The sequence below is a fragment of the Plectropomus leopardus genome, chromosome 18 (assembly GCF_026936395.1).
Source record: "Plectropomus leopardus strain MGB_pleo_1.0 chromosome 18, ASM2693639v1, whole genome shotgun sequence".
NCBI classification, from domain to species: Eukaryota; Metazoa; Chordata; class Actinopteri; order Perciformes; family Serranidae; genus Plectropomus; species Plectropomus leopardus.
The window spans coordinates 17,340,719-17,356,645 of NC_142193.1; the positions used below are offsets into that span (position 1 = coordinate 17,340,719).

Below are 15,927 nucleotides of genomic sequence, written 5' to 3' on the forward strand. Positions count from 1 at the left end.
TTTTTGGCATATTTTGGATGACATACTACAGTATGACTTTTCTGACATATTTTGGGTGACATACTATGGTATAACGTTTTTGGCATATTTTGGACTACATACTATAGTATGGCTTTTTGTATATTTTGGATGACATACTATAGTATGACATTTTTTTACATATTTTGAACAACATATTATTGTGTGACATTTTTTACATATTTTGAACAACATATTTTGGACTTACTTATGTAAGAGGCGAGGGAATAGTTTCCTTACTTTTTAATCCAAACGCAAAACTCATCAACATTTTTACAACTACCTCTCCTCGTTATTCAGATTAGTAAATTGAATGAGACAAAAACAGTCATGTTATAAAGTCCTATCAATCTCAGAACAACTTTTATAATTAATTTTATAACTGAATTTTAGAGCCAAATTTTATAATTTCACCAAATACTATGGATGAACAGATTCCAGTTTGTAGAAAAAAAGCATATCATTATAAGAGGTAAAAAAAAGTATTTGATTATCAGAAAGTTTGAGTTTAAGTTCTGAATCTTTGTTCTTTATTGTTATACACATGCTGCTATACACACGAGGAGAGACAGGTATTGATTTTACAGAGAGCCACAAACCACCTACTGTGGAGTTATCCTGGATACCAGGTCAATAGTGGTCAGAACAGGAACAGGAAGGCACAGTGTCAAGTTGAAACGGCACAGAAGAGGAGGGGAGAAAGACAAAATAACCATTATTTAAGAGCAGTAAGAGGTTTAAGCCTCTACAAATTCACATGCAAATGATAGCCCAATTATTAAAATGCAATGTTTGCACTTATTGCATTGGATATGGTCCTTCCAATCAAACTTACAGTGAGAGAATCAGCTTGAACCTAAACACTAAGATTAAATGCATAATTGATACATGGCCATAACATAGTAAATGAACACTGATTTCATATTGCAATAACAAGATACATTTTTCCAATAACATGAAGATTGCGATAGAAAATAAGGCTCTGTACATCAGCATCAAAAATCCTGCCTATGGGCTGAAAACGGTTGTATATTGTAGCATTTATAAGAACACTAATGTCCAATGCAACAAGCAGGCAGCCATATCAATTCAAGGCACATAAATCTATATGCATGGCGCTACACATAAGGACCAAGTTTTTAAAAAGTGCTGCAGCCACAATATCACTGGCCCCCGTTTTTTGCAGCTACATCACATAAGCAGACACCGGATTTTCCACAAAAAGACTGTACAGAGATCTGCAACATCTACGACAAGCACGCTTACTGTGCTGTAGTCGGCATACATGTAGCTGGAGCATCAATGCTTGCTGCAGGCTTTAGCTATCTTTGAGTTTAGCTGTAGGGATGTGAATCTGTAGCTCTTATTGATTATCCAAGTCTTAAATAATGTGCATGTTATCTGTATCTAGTTCTGTTATTTCAATATCAGGATTTTTTTTCTCTATTTAATATGCAAGTATACAATTTCTGAAGTAACTACACAGGATTCTAGTAAAGTTATGATACATAGATATATCACATCTTCTGAAATTATAAAAAAAAGTCACATGTAGATGTTTAAGACTACAGACAACTTAAACTCAACTGATAAACTCTTGTTGTAAGGAATGGATTATAAATGATTTTGTTGGAGTGCAAAATCACTTCAAATGGACACACAGATACATATTTGTCTTCAAATTTCTGCTCATAACCCAAATCAACCTGTAAAAATAAGTTCTTAAGTCATTAATGTATCTCAATGATGAATGCAATATCCAAACACACACTGTATTTAGAAACTCTTTTGAATTTAGGGTTAAGCCATTGATACGCAGTTAATTTAAAGTAAGTGTGCTTAAAGCCACCATGACAGGTGGTGCATTATCTCTGGAATCCACATTACTAGACCACAACTCTGGTCAAGACACACAACTGAACACCATCTGACAATTAATGAAATGTTTTCAAAGCCAGGGGAACAATGTCTTTTAACATCAGCCATAGAGTAAGGTACCATGAACATCTTTGCTGGAGTCAAATTTCTTTTCTTATGTCAGAGACACTGACGGAATAAACAGTCCTCCCTTGTTCTAGTAACCTTTCTCTCTGGGTCATCGTCAGCTCTGATTACTGACACGGAAAAAATGGGCTGGGGGGTAAAATTATTTAGGGGGACAAGGTGATCTTTGTAATGCATAAATCTTTTGTGATGGATGGGAGGGAAGAAGGCTGGATGAGAGTCAGGGGTTGAGGTGCTCATCTTCCATATGAAGGCTGCTCATGGGACACAAGAGAGGCTGGCTGGAGCAGTTTGTGCTCTGACTTTTCAGGCTTTCTGTTGACTCTGATGACCCTGGAGATGGAGAAGCAGCAGATGAGCAACACAGCTCAAAGGGAATTCTCCACTCAGGCTTCAAATAGAGCTTGTTTACACCGGGTATTAACATGAGGCTTAACTGATCACAAGTGGAAAGTACTAAATGTAAGTGTAAACAACCACTAAGACGCTTTGAGATCCGATCACTCAAACCACTCGCAGAGGTGGTCTGGGACACTTTCTGCCACATTTTTTCTTTGTGCAAACATAAACGTAACACCTCACTTCAACAATGGTTGCCAGTGATGTTCTGGGCAGTTTTAATGACCCGCTGTAGAGCCTTCCTGTCGTGGGCCGTGCACGAACCATGCCAGTTCGTGCTGTTTCCAGTTGGTACGCTTTCTATTGCTCCTCTGTCTGCTCCTAAGTCAACCAGGATCTTGCTCTGGAATTTAGCCTTCCTAAGTTTTCGTACGAAAAAACCCAAAAAGCCTTTTTCATAGCCAATAGACTTAGACTGTGAAAGAGACATCTGTGAATTACTGAATATTTTTTTGAGCATCACAATCCCTGCAAAATGAATAGTTTTACTATCTGGATTTGAACCATTTGGTCCGATGACATTTCGTATGTCGAGAGGAGCTGCATGAATAAATCATTTTCAGCTCCACTCAAGCTAGCATAGGGCTAAGAGATAAGTTAGCCTCTGGGCTGTACTCGGCTGCCTTGACCTTCTAGTGTGCTTTCTCTATGGCCCCTAAAATTTGTAAGATCCAGACAATCTCACACCATGGAAATCGAGATTTTTTGGCTTCATGTGCCACAGAGCAACTTTCAAATGAATAAGGTGTGCTCTGCCTCCAACCATGTATCCAATTCTCTGTATACATCCATGGTCATGATGCACCCCAGACAAGGACTACATCATCAATGCAGGACATGGTGGTTGTTATGGTAACATAAAGCCTAACTTGCCAATATTATGATGACTTCGACTAGCTGAAGTGTTGCGTGAGCATCCATTGTTTTGCCCTATAGAGGGAGACGGGTTGAATTCTGCAGACAGAGATATCTCCAGCTGTGCAGACACAACCGCTAAAGCAACTCATGAGCATGCTAGCAAGCAGCTAGCAAGAGAGTCAACATAATAACTGTGCATGGGGCCCTAGTTCTAGTGTAAGTGATGTAGGCAGTAACAAAATCTGAACACAAGTGGTAAAATGTGAGCGGCGAGGTGTGAGCAGGTTTGAGCGGCAAGGTGTCTCAGCTGTCCACCTGTGTTGGGTTACCAAAACAAATGTTAATACCAGGCATGAACAGGATCATATCAATGCACAAAAAAAACATTCTAGATCAGATAGGCCTTGTCTGCAATAAAAACTGGTGTAATCACAAGAAATTCACTTGATAATACCCGACAGATCGTTCATTTCTAGCTGTGATATATGGCAACGAATATTAGCGTAGAGCAGGATTCGGTGAGCGCAGTAGAGCTCACATACAGAGAAGCATAGCCGACAGGAAAGCCTACATACCACAGTTATTCCTCCATACCAATAGAGCAGGAATCAGGACCGAGAGCTGCCCAAAGTGAGGCGGTACGAAGGGACAGGACGGTAGGGAACAAAGGAGGAGTGTTAGGGAACAGAGAAGCACAAGAGTACACAGGTTAGATGCAAAGCACAGGGAATCAAAGCCTTCAGTCTTGGATTCATGAAGAGAAACGCTGAGAGAACCAGAACTAGAAAAGAGTCAAAAATGAGCAAAAAACGGACCACTTATAGTTGACAATGCTATCAATTTAAGGAGGTACAGTCAACGTTCGATCAAATGATTTGCGCTAAGCTGTCCTCGGAAGAAACAGGTTTATACTGAATATGGCTGTATACATAATTGATAACATACACAGTACATATTGTGCTTCTTTTCTTTCGGTTCTTAATCGTAGAGGCTCTGAGAGAATTCTTGACAGTCTGAAATGTCTTTTCTGTTCCTGGCAGAGAAGCTCTTACCTGGCAGAGACAAGTCACCTGGTGGGTCGCTCTCTGTTTTGGTCAAGCTGCTGTGTTCACTGCTGCAGTCCTGCAGGATGTCTCCTCCAGCATGCATCCTGTCCTCTGGATAACCCAGGAGAGTCAATGTCAACGAACGTAGCTCTCAAAGCCAAAAAATCTTTACCAGTGTCACATAATTAACTGTTCACTGACTGACTGCTCACCATCATCTGGAGACAGGGATTCTGCCACATCCTCGGTGGCTGTGGCCTGGAATAAGAAAGACAAAGATCCAGTTAAAACTTTTGTTTGCAGCAGAGTTAAAGTTTAAATGCCAGGTGGTGAAGTGGCGGCTTACGTCAGTGGGGGCGGGACTGCTGGACAGCAGAGTGTGTGGCTGAGCATCAGACATCTCAGACAGCTTCTCTTCATCTTCCTCCTGGATGGGGGAGGATGGAGACCTCAGGGTGCTGTAGGTCGGAGAGCAAGACAAAAAAAATAATGAATACAAAAAGATTCAAGATGAAAAGGTAATTCAATCAATCACAGCTCAATAAACTGTCTGATATTCACTCTATCTAGAAAAGTGCACTTTGTAGAGTGCAGATCTCCACCAGGTGGCAGTGTTCTGGCTGTGGCCACAGGAGCTGATCGCAGCCACTGGAAAGCGCACGTGCCGCGACTGTGCCCAGTGGAATTGTCTTTCCAGTCTAACTCACTGTCGACATTGTGGTGAAGTTAACAAAAACTTATTTTTTCATCTTGTGTGCTGCCTAACCTCAGTGGTTAACAACATATCAGGTAAAGAATTATTCTGCAGATCATCCGGCTCAAAATGAGACCAAACTTTTCTATGGATAGCAGTTTTCGAGCCAAGATGAAGGCCAAAATGTGGTCTGCATCAGACAGAAAGGCTTCTGGTAATTAGCCAGTATCTGGAAATACCTTTTGTTCTGTGCTTTTGTAAAGTGTTTTTTTTTTTTAATGACTTGTTGATGTCCCTGCTGGAGGGTTAAGAAGACTGAGGTGTCAGTAGACAATGATGAAATGTCAACAAAACAGCTTTTTCACCATGACCACAGGAGGTCCTCGAGCAGACAGTTATAATATGCACAAAAAATATTTGTCTCTTTGCTCCTGTAGTATTTGAGATTAACTGGACAGACAGATACACACACACAACCAAACACATAATAATGACACCTCTGGCTTTTAAAAAGAAATGATGCAATACCCTTTAGAATAAATGTTAAATACAACTGGCTTTAGGCCAGCAGCATGAGGAAGCTACATCCTCCAATAAAGTCATAACGACTGTCCCATATGAAAGGAAATCTGCAGTAGAGACCAGGGCTGCAACAGTTTGTGTATTTTAGCAGAACTAGTCAGCACAGGCAGCCGCATAGTTGATTCACGTAATGCAGAACAGAAGTTCACAAGTTCCATCTGCAAATTTATAGCTCTAAGCAACAGGCTCTGAAGCTAGCACAACAAGCTGACTGGCATGTGAGTCAGTCATGCTACAGCAAGCACAAACCAAACACCAGAGCTGGAAGACCAGCCAGTGGATTCCCGGTCAGCTACAACTGTAACTGAGAGGAAGAGAGTTGTGTTGGCATTGCTCCACTATTGTACGGTATGTGAATAAAAACCCAAGCAACGTGCCAAAAAACATTCAACACCAACACCCTGATGAGCAATCACTGGTAGGGGAAAAACACAAGCCAGAGCCCAATGAGCCTGACGTAAAGTGATGTTTGTAATTAATGTTATAAATAAATACATATCGAATGTCTTGTCCTAACCTCATTTCCTACTGTAATGTTTTTGAGTGCATGTGTTGTAAACATACCTGTCAGGTGACTTGCTGACTTTGCCTTTCTGCAGACTTCCATCACTCAGATGCTCTGGAGAGCTCAGCTGTCTGCTGTCACCTCCCAGACCCCCTGAGAAGTTGATTTCATCATAGAGGGGGGCAGATGGGATGGCAGGAGACACTGATCGCAGACCATTCAGAGCCTCTAACAGTGAGATGGGTTCAAAGCCGGGAGGAACCGAGTCTGTGCTCTGCACAGAGACATAGACAAGGACTGTCGGTGACAATGTACAGCTGAGAAACACGTGGCTGCATAATAATAAGCATAAAAAAATATTTCATTCAGAGGTTAATACCAGTTTAGGGTTTGGAGATGAACTCATCAGTCTGTGCTGACATACGGTAAACATTTACCCCTATATAATTGCTGAAGAATATGCCTTACAAAGCTGCAACGACATAATCCCAAAAAAAGATCAAAAATTTTAAAATTTGACTATCTTTTTGGAGTACTATATTAGCTTTTGGTGGCTGAAACAACATTTCATGTACATCTCTGATCTGTCACTGCTTAACAGAGCCCTTCAGTAGTCTGGTGCCTTGCTTTTGCTGGGATCCTGGAAGCTACAAGGCTTAAACTCTGAAGCAGCTGCAGGCAGATTATTACATGATGATTCATGTTGACTGAGCCATAACATACCAATATGCTGCTCTATAGAGGTTTGTCAAAATCTTGACTGCATTTTAACTGTGTGTTAGCCTTTTACTGAGTAACCGGTTTGACACATGCTAAGGTAAAAACTGATTATTTTTAGGACTTCAATTTGTGTACTTCAGCTGTTCCAAAAATGCATTCCTTGCAAAGTTTTTTTTACTGCAGACTTCATAATGCAATAAAAACAGAAAAATAGACAGAAATCTTTTGCAGCCCCAAATCATCCCCAGTTCTCCCTTGATGTTGCTGCACATCTTGGCCAACTTTATCTGATTATACACACATGTACATGAGACTTACTGAGTGCTCCTCATGGTCCATGGTCTGAGCCAGAACAGGGCTGAAGGACACGGGAGAAAGAGCACCAGGCTTTTTCCTCACAGCTCTGATCTGCAGCAAGGCTCTGAAGGCTGGCAAGAGGAATGCAGACTCCAATTAAACAGAGTAATAATGTTAAACTTTGACTACTCTTCAAACAGTTTCATTAAAGCACCTTAAAGAGAAGAAGTTTATTTAAATAATATAACACTTCTTACGCAGCCTGCAGATCGGACAATTGTTGGCCTGGTAACGCAGAGTGTCTGCGCAGGAGTTGCAGAGACACAGATGTCTGCAGGGCAGGATGAGTGTGTCTCGCAGGTCAGACAGACAGACAACACACTCATTGCTGTTGTCACTGTTCTCATCATCTGATGGCTGGGAAAAATAAATCAAATCAAGTCAAGAGTAACACAAGACAAACATTCATTAACTATCACAGCATTGTTATTCATGTATAAGGTAATATTTCCATTGAAACCTTGGTTTCTTGGTTGTTTTTGTTCTCAATCCCATAGATCTCCTGTAAGAGGTAGCTCACACGGTCCACCTGAAAAGACAGTAACAGAAATGATTTTTCAGAAACCTATGTTTGCACATGCAATGAGGTCTAATAGAGCCTGCAAGTAAAATGTGTAACATATTCTCCACACTGTTTTGATTTTTTTTAATTTTAGAGAAGTCTGAGAGCAGTGATACACACAAGAGATTCATACCCATACTGTATATCACTGCTGAATGTTATTTTCATTCTTAAAATAAAACCATGTCTTAACAACAGCTGCGGTTACATAATAATATTTCTTCCGTCCAATTAAAATCATTCTGATAAAGAGTTTCCAACGTAACTCTTTATAGGGACGCTAAATAAAATGATCCTAAAGATGTGGGTTTACATGCGGCAAAGTATTTAATAGAAATATATATTTTTTGACTTGCATTAAGTGGCTGCCTGTTGTGAAGTGCCTAATATGCTGGAAATACAGAGCTTTTTTTCAGACTTTATTGAGAAAATTAAATTAATTCAATAAATAAAGTTCAGAAGGAGAAAAAGCTGTTCCACCTGTTAATATCATCTATCAATAAGTAGCATAAGTGTAACTCAGGTTTTTTTTCTGTCGCTAAAATTAAAGATGTCCCTCCAATGTGAACACCTCAAATGTAGTAGATGTTACAATTTAAATACGTTCCCTGAACGTCTCATCAGCATGCTACTGGTAGCAATAGACAATGGTTTTGTCCATTAACTCCATAATGCAGCCTTTAGCAACAACCTTACATCAGGCTACTGTTTCAAAATCAAAGCATACGAAACAGAGCACACATATAAAAACATAGCACCAGCAGAGCGCTAAGTATTTTTAGAATTCATGCTTGATTTTCTGTCAAAATCTGCAGAACGCAGAAACAGCTGATGCAGTACTCTGCGTGCGGTGCATGATCTCACCTGATGTTACTCCATCATGGTGCAAACATGCCCAGAAAGAATAAATGTATTCCAACCACAGAGACACAATTGGATTAAGCAATTATGAGGTTATTAGGTAGTAATATTTTCCTATTGAAAGGATTATAAAAAATGTTAACAACACCCCTTTCAATCCAGGCCAATCTCTTCTGACTGAGGTAATTACATTAGCCATTTATATTCTCACTGGGCTATGACTCTGAATATTAGTGAAATATTAAGGTCCATTTAAATGAACCAAAATTTTCATATTTACAGACTGATCCAAAACTGAAATTACTTTAAGCTCTCCGAACGTTTATATTCAGTCTACTTCACAGATCTACAGTATTGCAAGACTCCCCAGGGACAAGGCACCGATTTTTGTATTTTTTTTTCTTTTTAAAGCTGCAAACAAGTACAAGGGTCACTGATGCATAAAACACCCTGCATTACATTAACAACATGCTGTGGCGCGTACAGTGCATGCTTCACAATGTACTGTCTTGCATTTAGGGTGATTAAAAAAAACAATAATAGTCCTAATTGCTTAAAACATTCCACTTAATTATTTACTCATTAAGAATAAAAAAGCACTACTGAAATAGGAACATTCATTAGCTTACGATTTGTTTCTGCTTCAGAGGCTTGACGGAAAAACTGCCATCAACGTGCTGCAGGAGGAAAAAACAAACAGATAAAAATTATTTACTTTTACAACAGGGTTACAATGCTTTTTTAAAAGTCAAATTCAAAGATTTTTACAAGGATTTTCCTCGCCCATTTTCTTCAAATTCGAGAACACAACACTACTGTTTGAGACACAGATCGAGGTTAATTACTTTTTCCACTAGAACTGCAACGGTTTGAGATTTTAAAAGTACAATAACCATCTTAGAAAAAAATCATGTTTTTTCTGTATACAGTATTAATATTATTAATATTATCATTATTACTATCCACTACAATGACTCTTAAAAAGAATGAAAACAGAGGGTTCTTTGGTGCAACAAAAATGTTGCATTAATTGAAGTTAGAGAATATTTTTTAAGAAGATGCACACCAACAGGTGAAATTCTCTGTCCTGTTCAATACTTTTTCCAATATTGCAAAAGTAGATAGTACAGCAGGGAATTATTGACACTGTGGCAACACTTCTCAACTATGCTGAGTTACAGTGAAGGCATAAAATATCAAAAGAACTTCAATATTCTTGCACAAACTACATTACAAAATATATAGATTAAGCATTTTCAGTGATTGATATCTAGTTTCAAAAACTTCTAACGCTTGGATTTTTCCCTCTACTTCACAAACTTTCAGGGTTTTCAAAGACCCATGGGAATCCTGTTGTTTAGATGTATACGTACTCTTTCAAACGCTGCCAAAAGCACGTGAGCATGTCCGAGGCAATCTTGAAAAGAACAAGAAATCCAGGTTAGTACAAGCGTGCATTTAAGCTTACAATTCAACTGATAACACTGACAGTCTCCATAGAAACGCTTTATTGTCCTGATTGCTACCTACCGTCCCCTTCATCGACCACAGCTTGGATTACCATGGGAAACACTCCTCTGTCGAGGTCAAAGTTCAGCTTTGAGGGAAGAGATGCATATATTTTATCATTATATGAGGCACGCTTATAAACAGAGGACATGTATCCATGTGTGTAATAACAGTCCATCAAAACATATTATCTAACATTTTTCCACAAAAATAATGCAAACAATTTCCAGAACTGCAGAAAGCAAATTGTTTATTAAGTCTTTTTATACTTTACTGACTATGGCGTTGTAATTTACATGCACTCTCTTGTGTCTACTCTTCAACCTCTCAGTGCAGTCTATCACTTTGCATTCAGGTTTATGACTGTAGAGGGCTTTTAAACACATTGTTGTTTATAATATGGGAAGTTGGGTGGCAGTGAGAAGAGAACACTGCATACTATTTATTTACAAAGCACTTCTGGGCAAGCCACCAGGGTATTTTAGAAGTCTTTTAAACTATGGATCAAATTCATACTGTGCCAGGTCCCATGACTATCTGGTCCTCGAAAATCATCATGTTAACACTGAAAGCGGGAAATTGGCTCTTAAACACCACAACAACACAAGCGAAAAAAGTTGCAGGAGCTTGTAATATTAGACAAGCTAATCCCTTTGAATCAATTTAAATTCTTTTTCACTGAGAGTAATGTGAACGCAGGTGTTTTCTGTTAATGATGTTGGCCCTTATGTTGATGTCCTTCTTGATACATTGTTTTATAATTTGTTGATGTACACTGTAACTTCTGTGTACTTCTATTGTTTTATCTGTACTGCGATCAGGGTGTGCTTGTAAACCAGATCTCACTCTCAGTGGCCTTCCTTCTACTTCCTCTCTTCCTTATTTCAAAAGGTTGTCGTCTCAAGCAAGTCAGGCTCTGCAGAGTGGCGATACATGGCAATGCAGCGCGCAGATCACAGGTCTACTCTGTGGGTTACAAAGATTTCTTCCACTACTGGTGAGGCTGAAGCAGGCAGAAGCAACCCCCTCACCCACTTTTCTACTACATTGCTCTCTTACATTGCTCTCTCTCTCTCTCACAGTTGCAGCCCCCTCCACTTTCCCTTTTGATCCAGTCCATTAAATCTTCTGCTATTTATGCATGCAAACTACCAGTTTTAGCACTCAACAAATAAATAAACAAAATAACAAATAAAAGCACTAAATTGCAGAGAACCCAGCCCAATTCAAGCTCGTTGGAAAATGAAGAAGTAACAGCCCTGCGCAGCCTGAACCCAGGGGGTCAGGTAAGGCAGGCAAAGCTTTAATGTAGACCCTTTGGCAAAAAGTGTCCTTTGTAAGTATGAGCAGGATATTCAAAAACATAATACAACACCAGAGATGACAATCTGTTGCCATGATGTGGGACTCAGTAACAAACTACTGCAAATACTTACATCTTCCTCTTTCCACTCGCTGAAATCTATTTTGAAAGATGGCATGGAGAACTGCTGGCTCACACCTCGCTTGTAATGCACAGTTTCAGAGACGAGCGATGGATTCTTCGGGCTGTATCTGCACACAATAAGTTACAGAAAAAAGTGATCAGTGTACAGGAGCAAGAAGGAACCCTGGATGAACAGTGCACTCTGGTTTTATTACAGGGCAACAACAAATGTTAGCATTCATCACTGAGGTCAGCCTAATGACTGTTATCATCTTCAAGTACTCAATACATGCATTAGTGTGCCTCGACAAAATGAAAATAAAAAAAATGAGTAGAGTAGCACAACAGGAGCCATATCTGATCCTTATGTTTCTGGAAAAATGCATCATCTCCCTGTCTGATCTCCCCATAGCTCAAAAACTTCAGTAGAAAATATTACTTTCATCTTCTTCTAAGTCTAATCAGCAGTATCCATGGTGACTGGTGGTTGCTAAGGACCCACCGTATCTATTCTCGTCTTTGTGCTGTAAGGCCTGAATCTCACTATCCATAAAACTGAGATTTAATGTCTCCGGCACAAGATTTTCCACTAATAGGATGTGGCTGTGTTAGTTACATTTATCAGTTTTTATGATTCAAATCTGAACAATCTACCCTCTCAAAGACAGATAAATATGCCCTATTTTTGTTTCATAAATGGATTCAGATGTGGCGCTGAAAGGGATAATTAAGCCATTTTCAGCCAGCTTTGGTTGTAGTTCACTACCTCTTGAGTTAAAGCCAGCCCTTTGTCTCTTTTTTCCTCTAGTCACGTAACCCCAATTTCAACAGTAGATGTGTTTTTCTACTGCATAGATGGCCTAGTTGTATGTGTGAACCCTCTTTAAATTGGTGAAATGATTTTGAAAGTTTTTAAAGTTCAAATAATATGGGGGGGCCCGGTGGCTCAGCTGGTAGAGCAGGTGCCCCATTAACAGAGGCTGTGTCCTCACCACAGCAGGTTCAGGTCTGGCCCTGGCCCTTTGCTGCAAGTCACCCCCCCCCCCGCCTTTTATATATATATATATATATATAATACTAGATAAAACTTCACTTCCAGTTCACTTGAATATTTAAGTAGTAGCTCACCCTTTGATCTACAAAAAGCTAAAGCTTCAGCCTACTCAGCCCCCCCCCCAAAAAAGGAGTTTTGAAATTAAATTCTTACACTGCCATCCCATTGGAGAACTCCTCAAATGCTTGGCAGTAGAGGGTGATGGCCACTCGAGCATCAGCATCAAAGGTGAACTCCACACCGTACTGAACCTTTGGCTTCCCACCTTCCTCCACTGGTGTGTCAGAGTCATCTTTATACCTAGAATCAAGAGGTTTGGTAAGCTTTTACAAGTTGCCACACTGGAAACTATTTTCCTTAAAGCCGTTATTTACTTTTAATGTCATTTCTTTTGTAATTTGTCTCGTCATTTTTACCTGACCAAACGCAGAGAGTCCTTTCTAATGTTTACCAGACTCCTCAGGGTCTTCACAGGCTCATGGGGTGCAGGCGTCACATATGGAAACTAGTGACATAAAAGCAATATGGATGAGATTTGATTTAAAATTATTGACATGCTTTGATATATCCTATGACTGACCACAAATGTAGAACTGCATCGTTGTAGTTTTAAAAATGTGGACAACATACAGCACTGAATCCTAAGATGATTAAAACAACTCAGATGAAGTAGTTTTCACCTGCACTGGCCTATTTCCAAGAAAATTCAGGTCCATGTTTTCTCCAAAAAGGTATCCCTCTGGATGTGGTGTGTCAAATTTCTCTCCTCCCATAAAGAAGTGGCTTGCAAAATAATTCCCTGAGGACAAGAAAAGGAAACATGAATAACACGGGCACTGCAAGCAATATAATACACTGACAGTGATTCAGCTTACTTTTAAATTTGTGTTATATGTCTTTAAAAAGGAACCTCTCGGTCTGTGTCAATGTAAACAACTCAGTTTCTACATAGTTACTTTAAATTATCTGTTAAAAAATAAATTGATGTATCTGTATGATTGTTGGCTATGACTCTTTTAAGCAACATGTTTTAAACTCATGTTTAATAATGCAGTCGTTTCAAAGGCAGGAGTAGAGTAGATACACAAGAGTTTAACCCCAAAAACCACCGGTAATAATATTATTGTATTTACAGGTTATGTTCTGAAGTTGAGTCTGGCTGTTTTTCCCCCATTCATTATAGGTCTGTTATTCAGGTGAGATAAAATTGTATAGGCTGCTTGGCTGACTAAATGGGATCAATCCATATAACAAAGGTTTGTGAAGAAGTCACGCAACACTATGCCACTGTTAACTATGTTTGCCTTAAAGTGTTACTGTATGATATTACCAAAGGTAAGTGCTGAGATGCAGGAAATGATATGACCAGCTGACGGGCCAGTTGACATTAAAAAGGGTTGTGCTTTTTATGGGTTGTATACTGAGTCTAGTCTCTAGGTCTAACATTGACATATTAACCTCCGTACTAGCGTTGTCAAAAAAATATTTATTCATCAATACATGTCGACTCTGAATATTTAAAATTTAAATTTGATTATATAATTTCTGCAGTATGATACACCTGTAGCAGCTGCACTTTTTTTAATCTCTTAATGTTAATGTGTACTACAGTCATTCTGCTATTCTCTGCTACTGACCAAGAAAATAAACCTCCTCTGTACCATGTTAAAGCCTTGTTATCATTACATTTTAATAAAAAAATTAAATTTTATGATCTCAGTGTTATTTTTCCACATAGTATCAAAACAGTATTTTATCAAAGTGAGAAACTCGAGCATTGTGACAACACTACACCTTAATGATATTGTTTGAAAACAAAGGTTAGAGAATAATTAACATGTGAAACTGTTTATTTAAAATACAACAAGAAATGCCCTTGAGACTCGCCTATATTTTATTTACTTATTTGTTTATTCTTGTAAGCTGAAAACCCAATGGGTGTCATGCCTCATTAACTCTTGTAGCGTCAATTTCATGTGGATAAAACACACATTATAGTTCAGTTTGACATGCATTGCTTCAAAGCCTTGCCATAACACTGAAATAACCTAACAATAAACAAACTAGCGCCTGACAGTCCTCAGCAGTAGTACGATTCCCGATACCTAAACTACTGTATTTATACTTTTTTCCCCCGTATATAATATTCATATATGGTTATTTACTAATTTCAGTATGTAATCTCTAAAACAAAAAACAACCATGATGCACTTTTTCCTGTAATACTTTCTTACTAATAAGATACTGCAGATAGACACAACAAAATTTTTTACAAGGGTTTCTAAACATGTGACTCCAGCAGTCACAGTTTTATAGATTCACGTGTTCTCATTTGATATCTCCTTATCAAATGTTAGCTGATGATAACGAACACAACATAAACAATAAATCGAGCATAATTGGCGTTAGCTAACCTGAGCTCACTGCCTGGATGTTGATTCGTGCTTTAAAAAGACGTGTTTATGGTAAATCTTAATTCAGCCAGAGACAGAGTCCAATCACTTACCAGATTTCGGTGGAAATCGATAGGCCGAGTTGGCCTGGATATCGATATCCTCAACACCAGCGATTCTGCGACTGAGAATGGACCCCATCTTTCTCTGCTGGATCGCCGATGTTAGCTACAGTTAGCTTAGCAGCTTGGCAGCTAACAGCGAGTCACAGCTTCAAATAGCCCTGCCTCCAAAACGTTCACTAACGACAAAGCAATGATAACATCGACCGGGTGTGAACGCTGTCGTTAATTTAACATTTTACACGGGTAGTTCTGTCCGCTGATACACTGTGAATGCCAGTGCTAACAGGAAACAAACTGAGACGGGTTGTTGTTTTGCCAGAGCTGGGCTAACGGAGCAGGAACCAACCTGATTGGCTGTTTCCAAGCGTTCCAGAGATTCGGGGCGTTCGCTGTGTGTGTCGGGACCGCCCGGCGGGGAGGAGGTCAGGAGGGGAAGGGGTCAGGGCAAGGGCGTCGGTTCGTTTTAAAAAGGTAGATGGAGTAAAAACGGGTAAAAAATTAATAGTAGAGTGAAATTAAAATAACAGTTGGGGATGGGTCTTTGTTTTTTAATTGTGAAGCCCAATGTGTGGCACCATAACACACATTAATAACATTAATATTAATTATAACATTAATAAAAAACAAATGTGCACAATAGAAAATAAAACAAAATAAGATATTCATTTATTAGTATGCAAAAAGTACAATAGTACAATATTAATAGTACAAAAAAAGAAAGAAAGAAAAGATGCAAAAAATAGGAATTGAAACAGGAATTGGTGAAAAAAAAGGAATAGGGCAAAATGATGGGTATAAATGGCAAAACACAAGA

At 39.0% G+C, this 15,927-nt stretch overlaps 1 protein-coding gene across 2 annotated transcripts; it reads right to left on the reverse strand.

Annotated features, from left to right (window-relative positions):
• Positions 1-519: 519 nt before the first annotated feature.
• Positions 520-15,457, reverse strand: mgrn1b (mahogunin, ring finger 1b). 2 transcript variants are annotated; one of them, XM_042505275.2, is made up of 17 exons: positions 15,102-15,457; positions 13,276-13,394; positions 13,012-13,100; positions 12,749-12,895; positions 11,552-11,669; positions 10,137-10,203; positions 9,980-10,023; positions 9,236-9,283; positions 7,644-7,712; positions 7,381-7,540; positions 7,145-7,254; positions 6,166-6,380; positions 4,672-4,783; positions 4,538-4,583; positions 4,332-4,436; positions 3,855-3,900; positions 520-2,355 (listed from the first exon to the last, which is right to left on the reverse strand). In XM_042505275.2, exons 1-16 carry the CDS (start codon positions 15,187-15,189, stop codon positions 3,860-3,862), a joined length of 1,578 nt encoding a protein of 525 aa, XP_042361209.1. In that variant the 5' UTR covers positions 15,190-15,457; the 3' UTR covers positions 520-2,355; positions 3,855-3,859. The 2 variants fall into 2 exon arrangements, with proteins under 2 accessions (XP_042361209.1, XP_042361208.1); XM_042505274.2 differs by lacking the exon at positions 3,855-3,900 and having other exon boundaries at positions 15,102-15,456.
• Between the last annotated feature and the right edge of the window lie 470 nt (positions 15,458-15,927).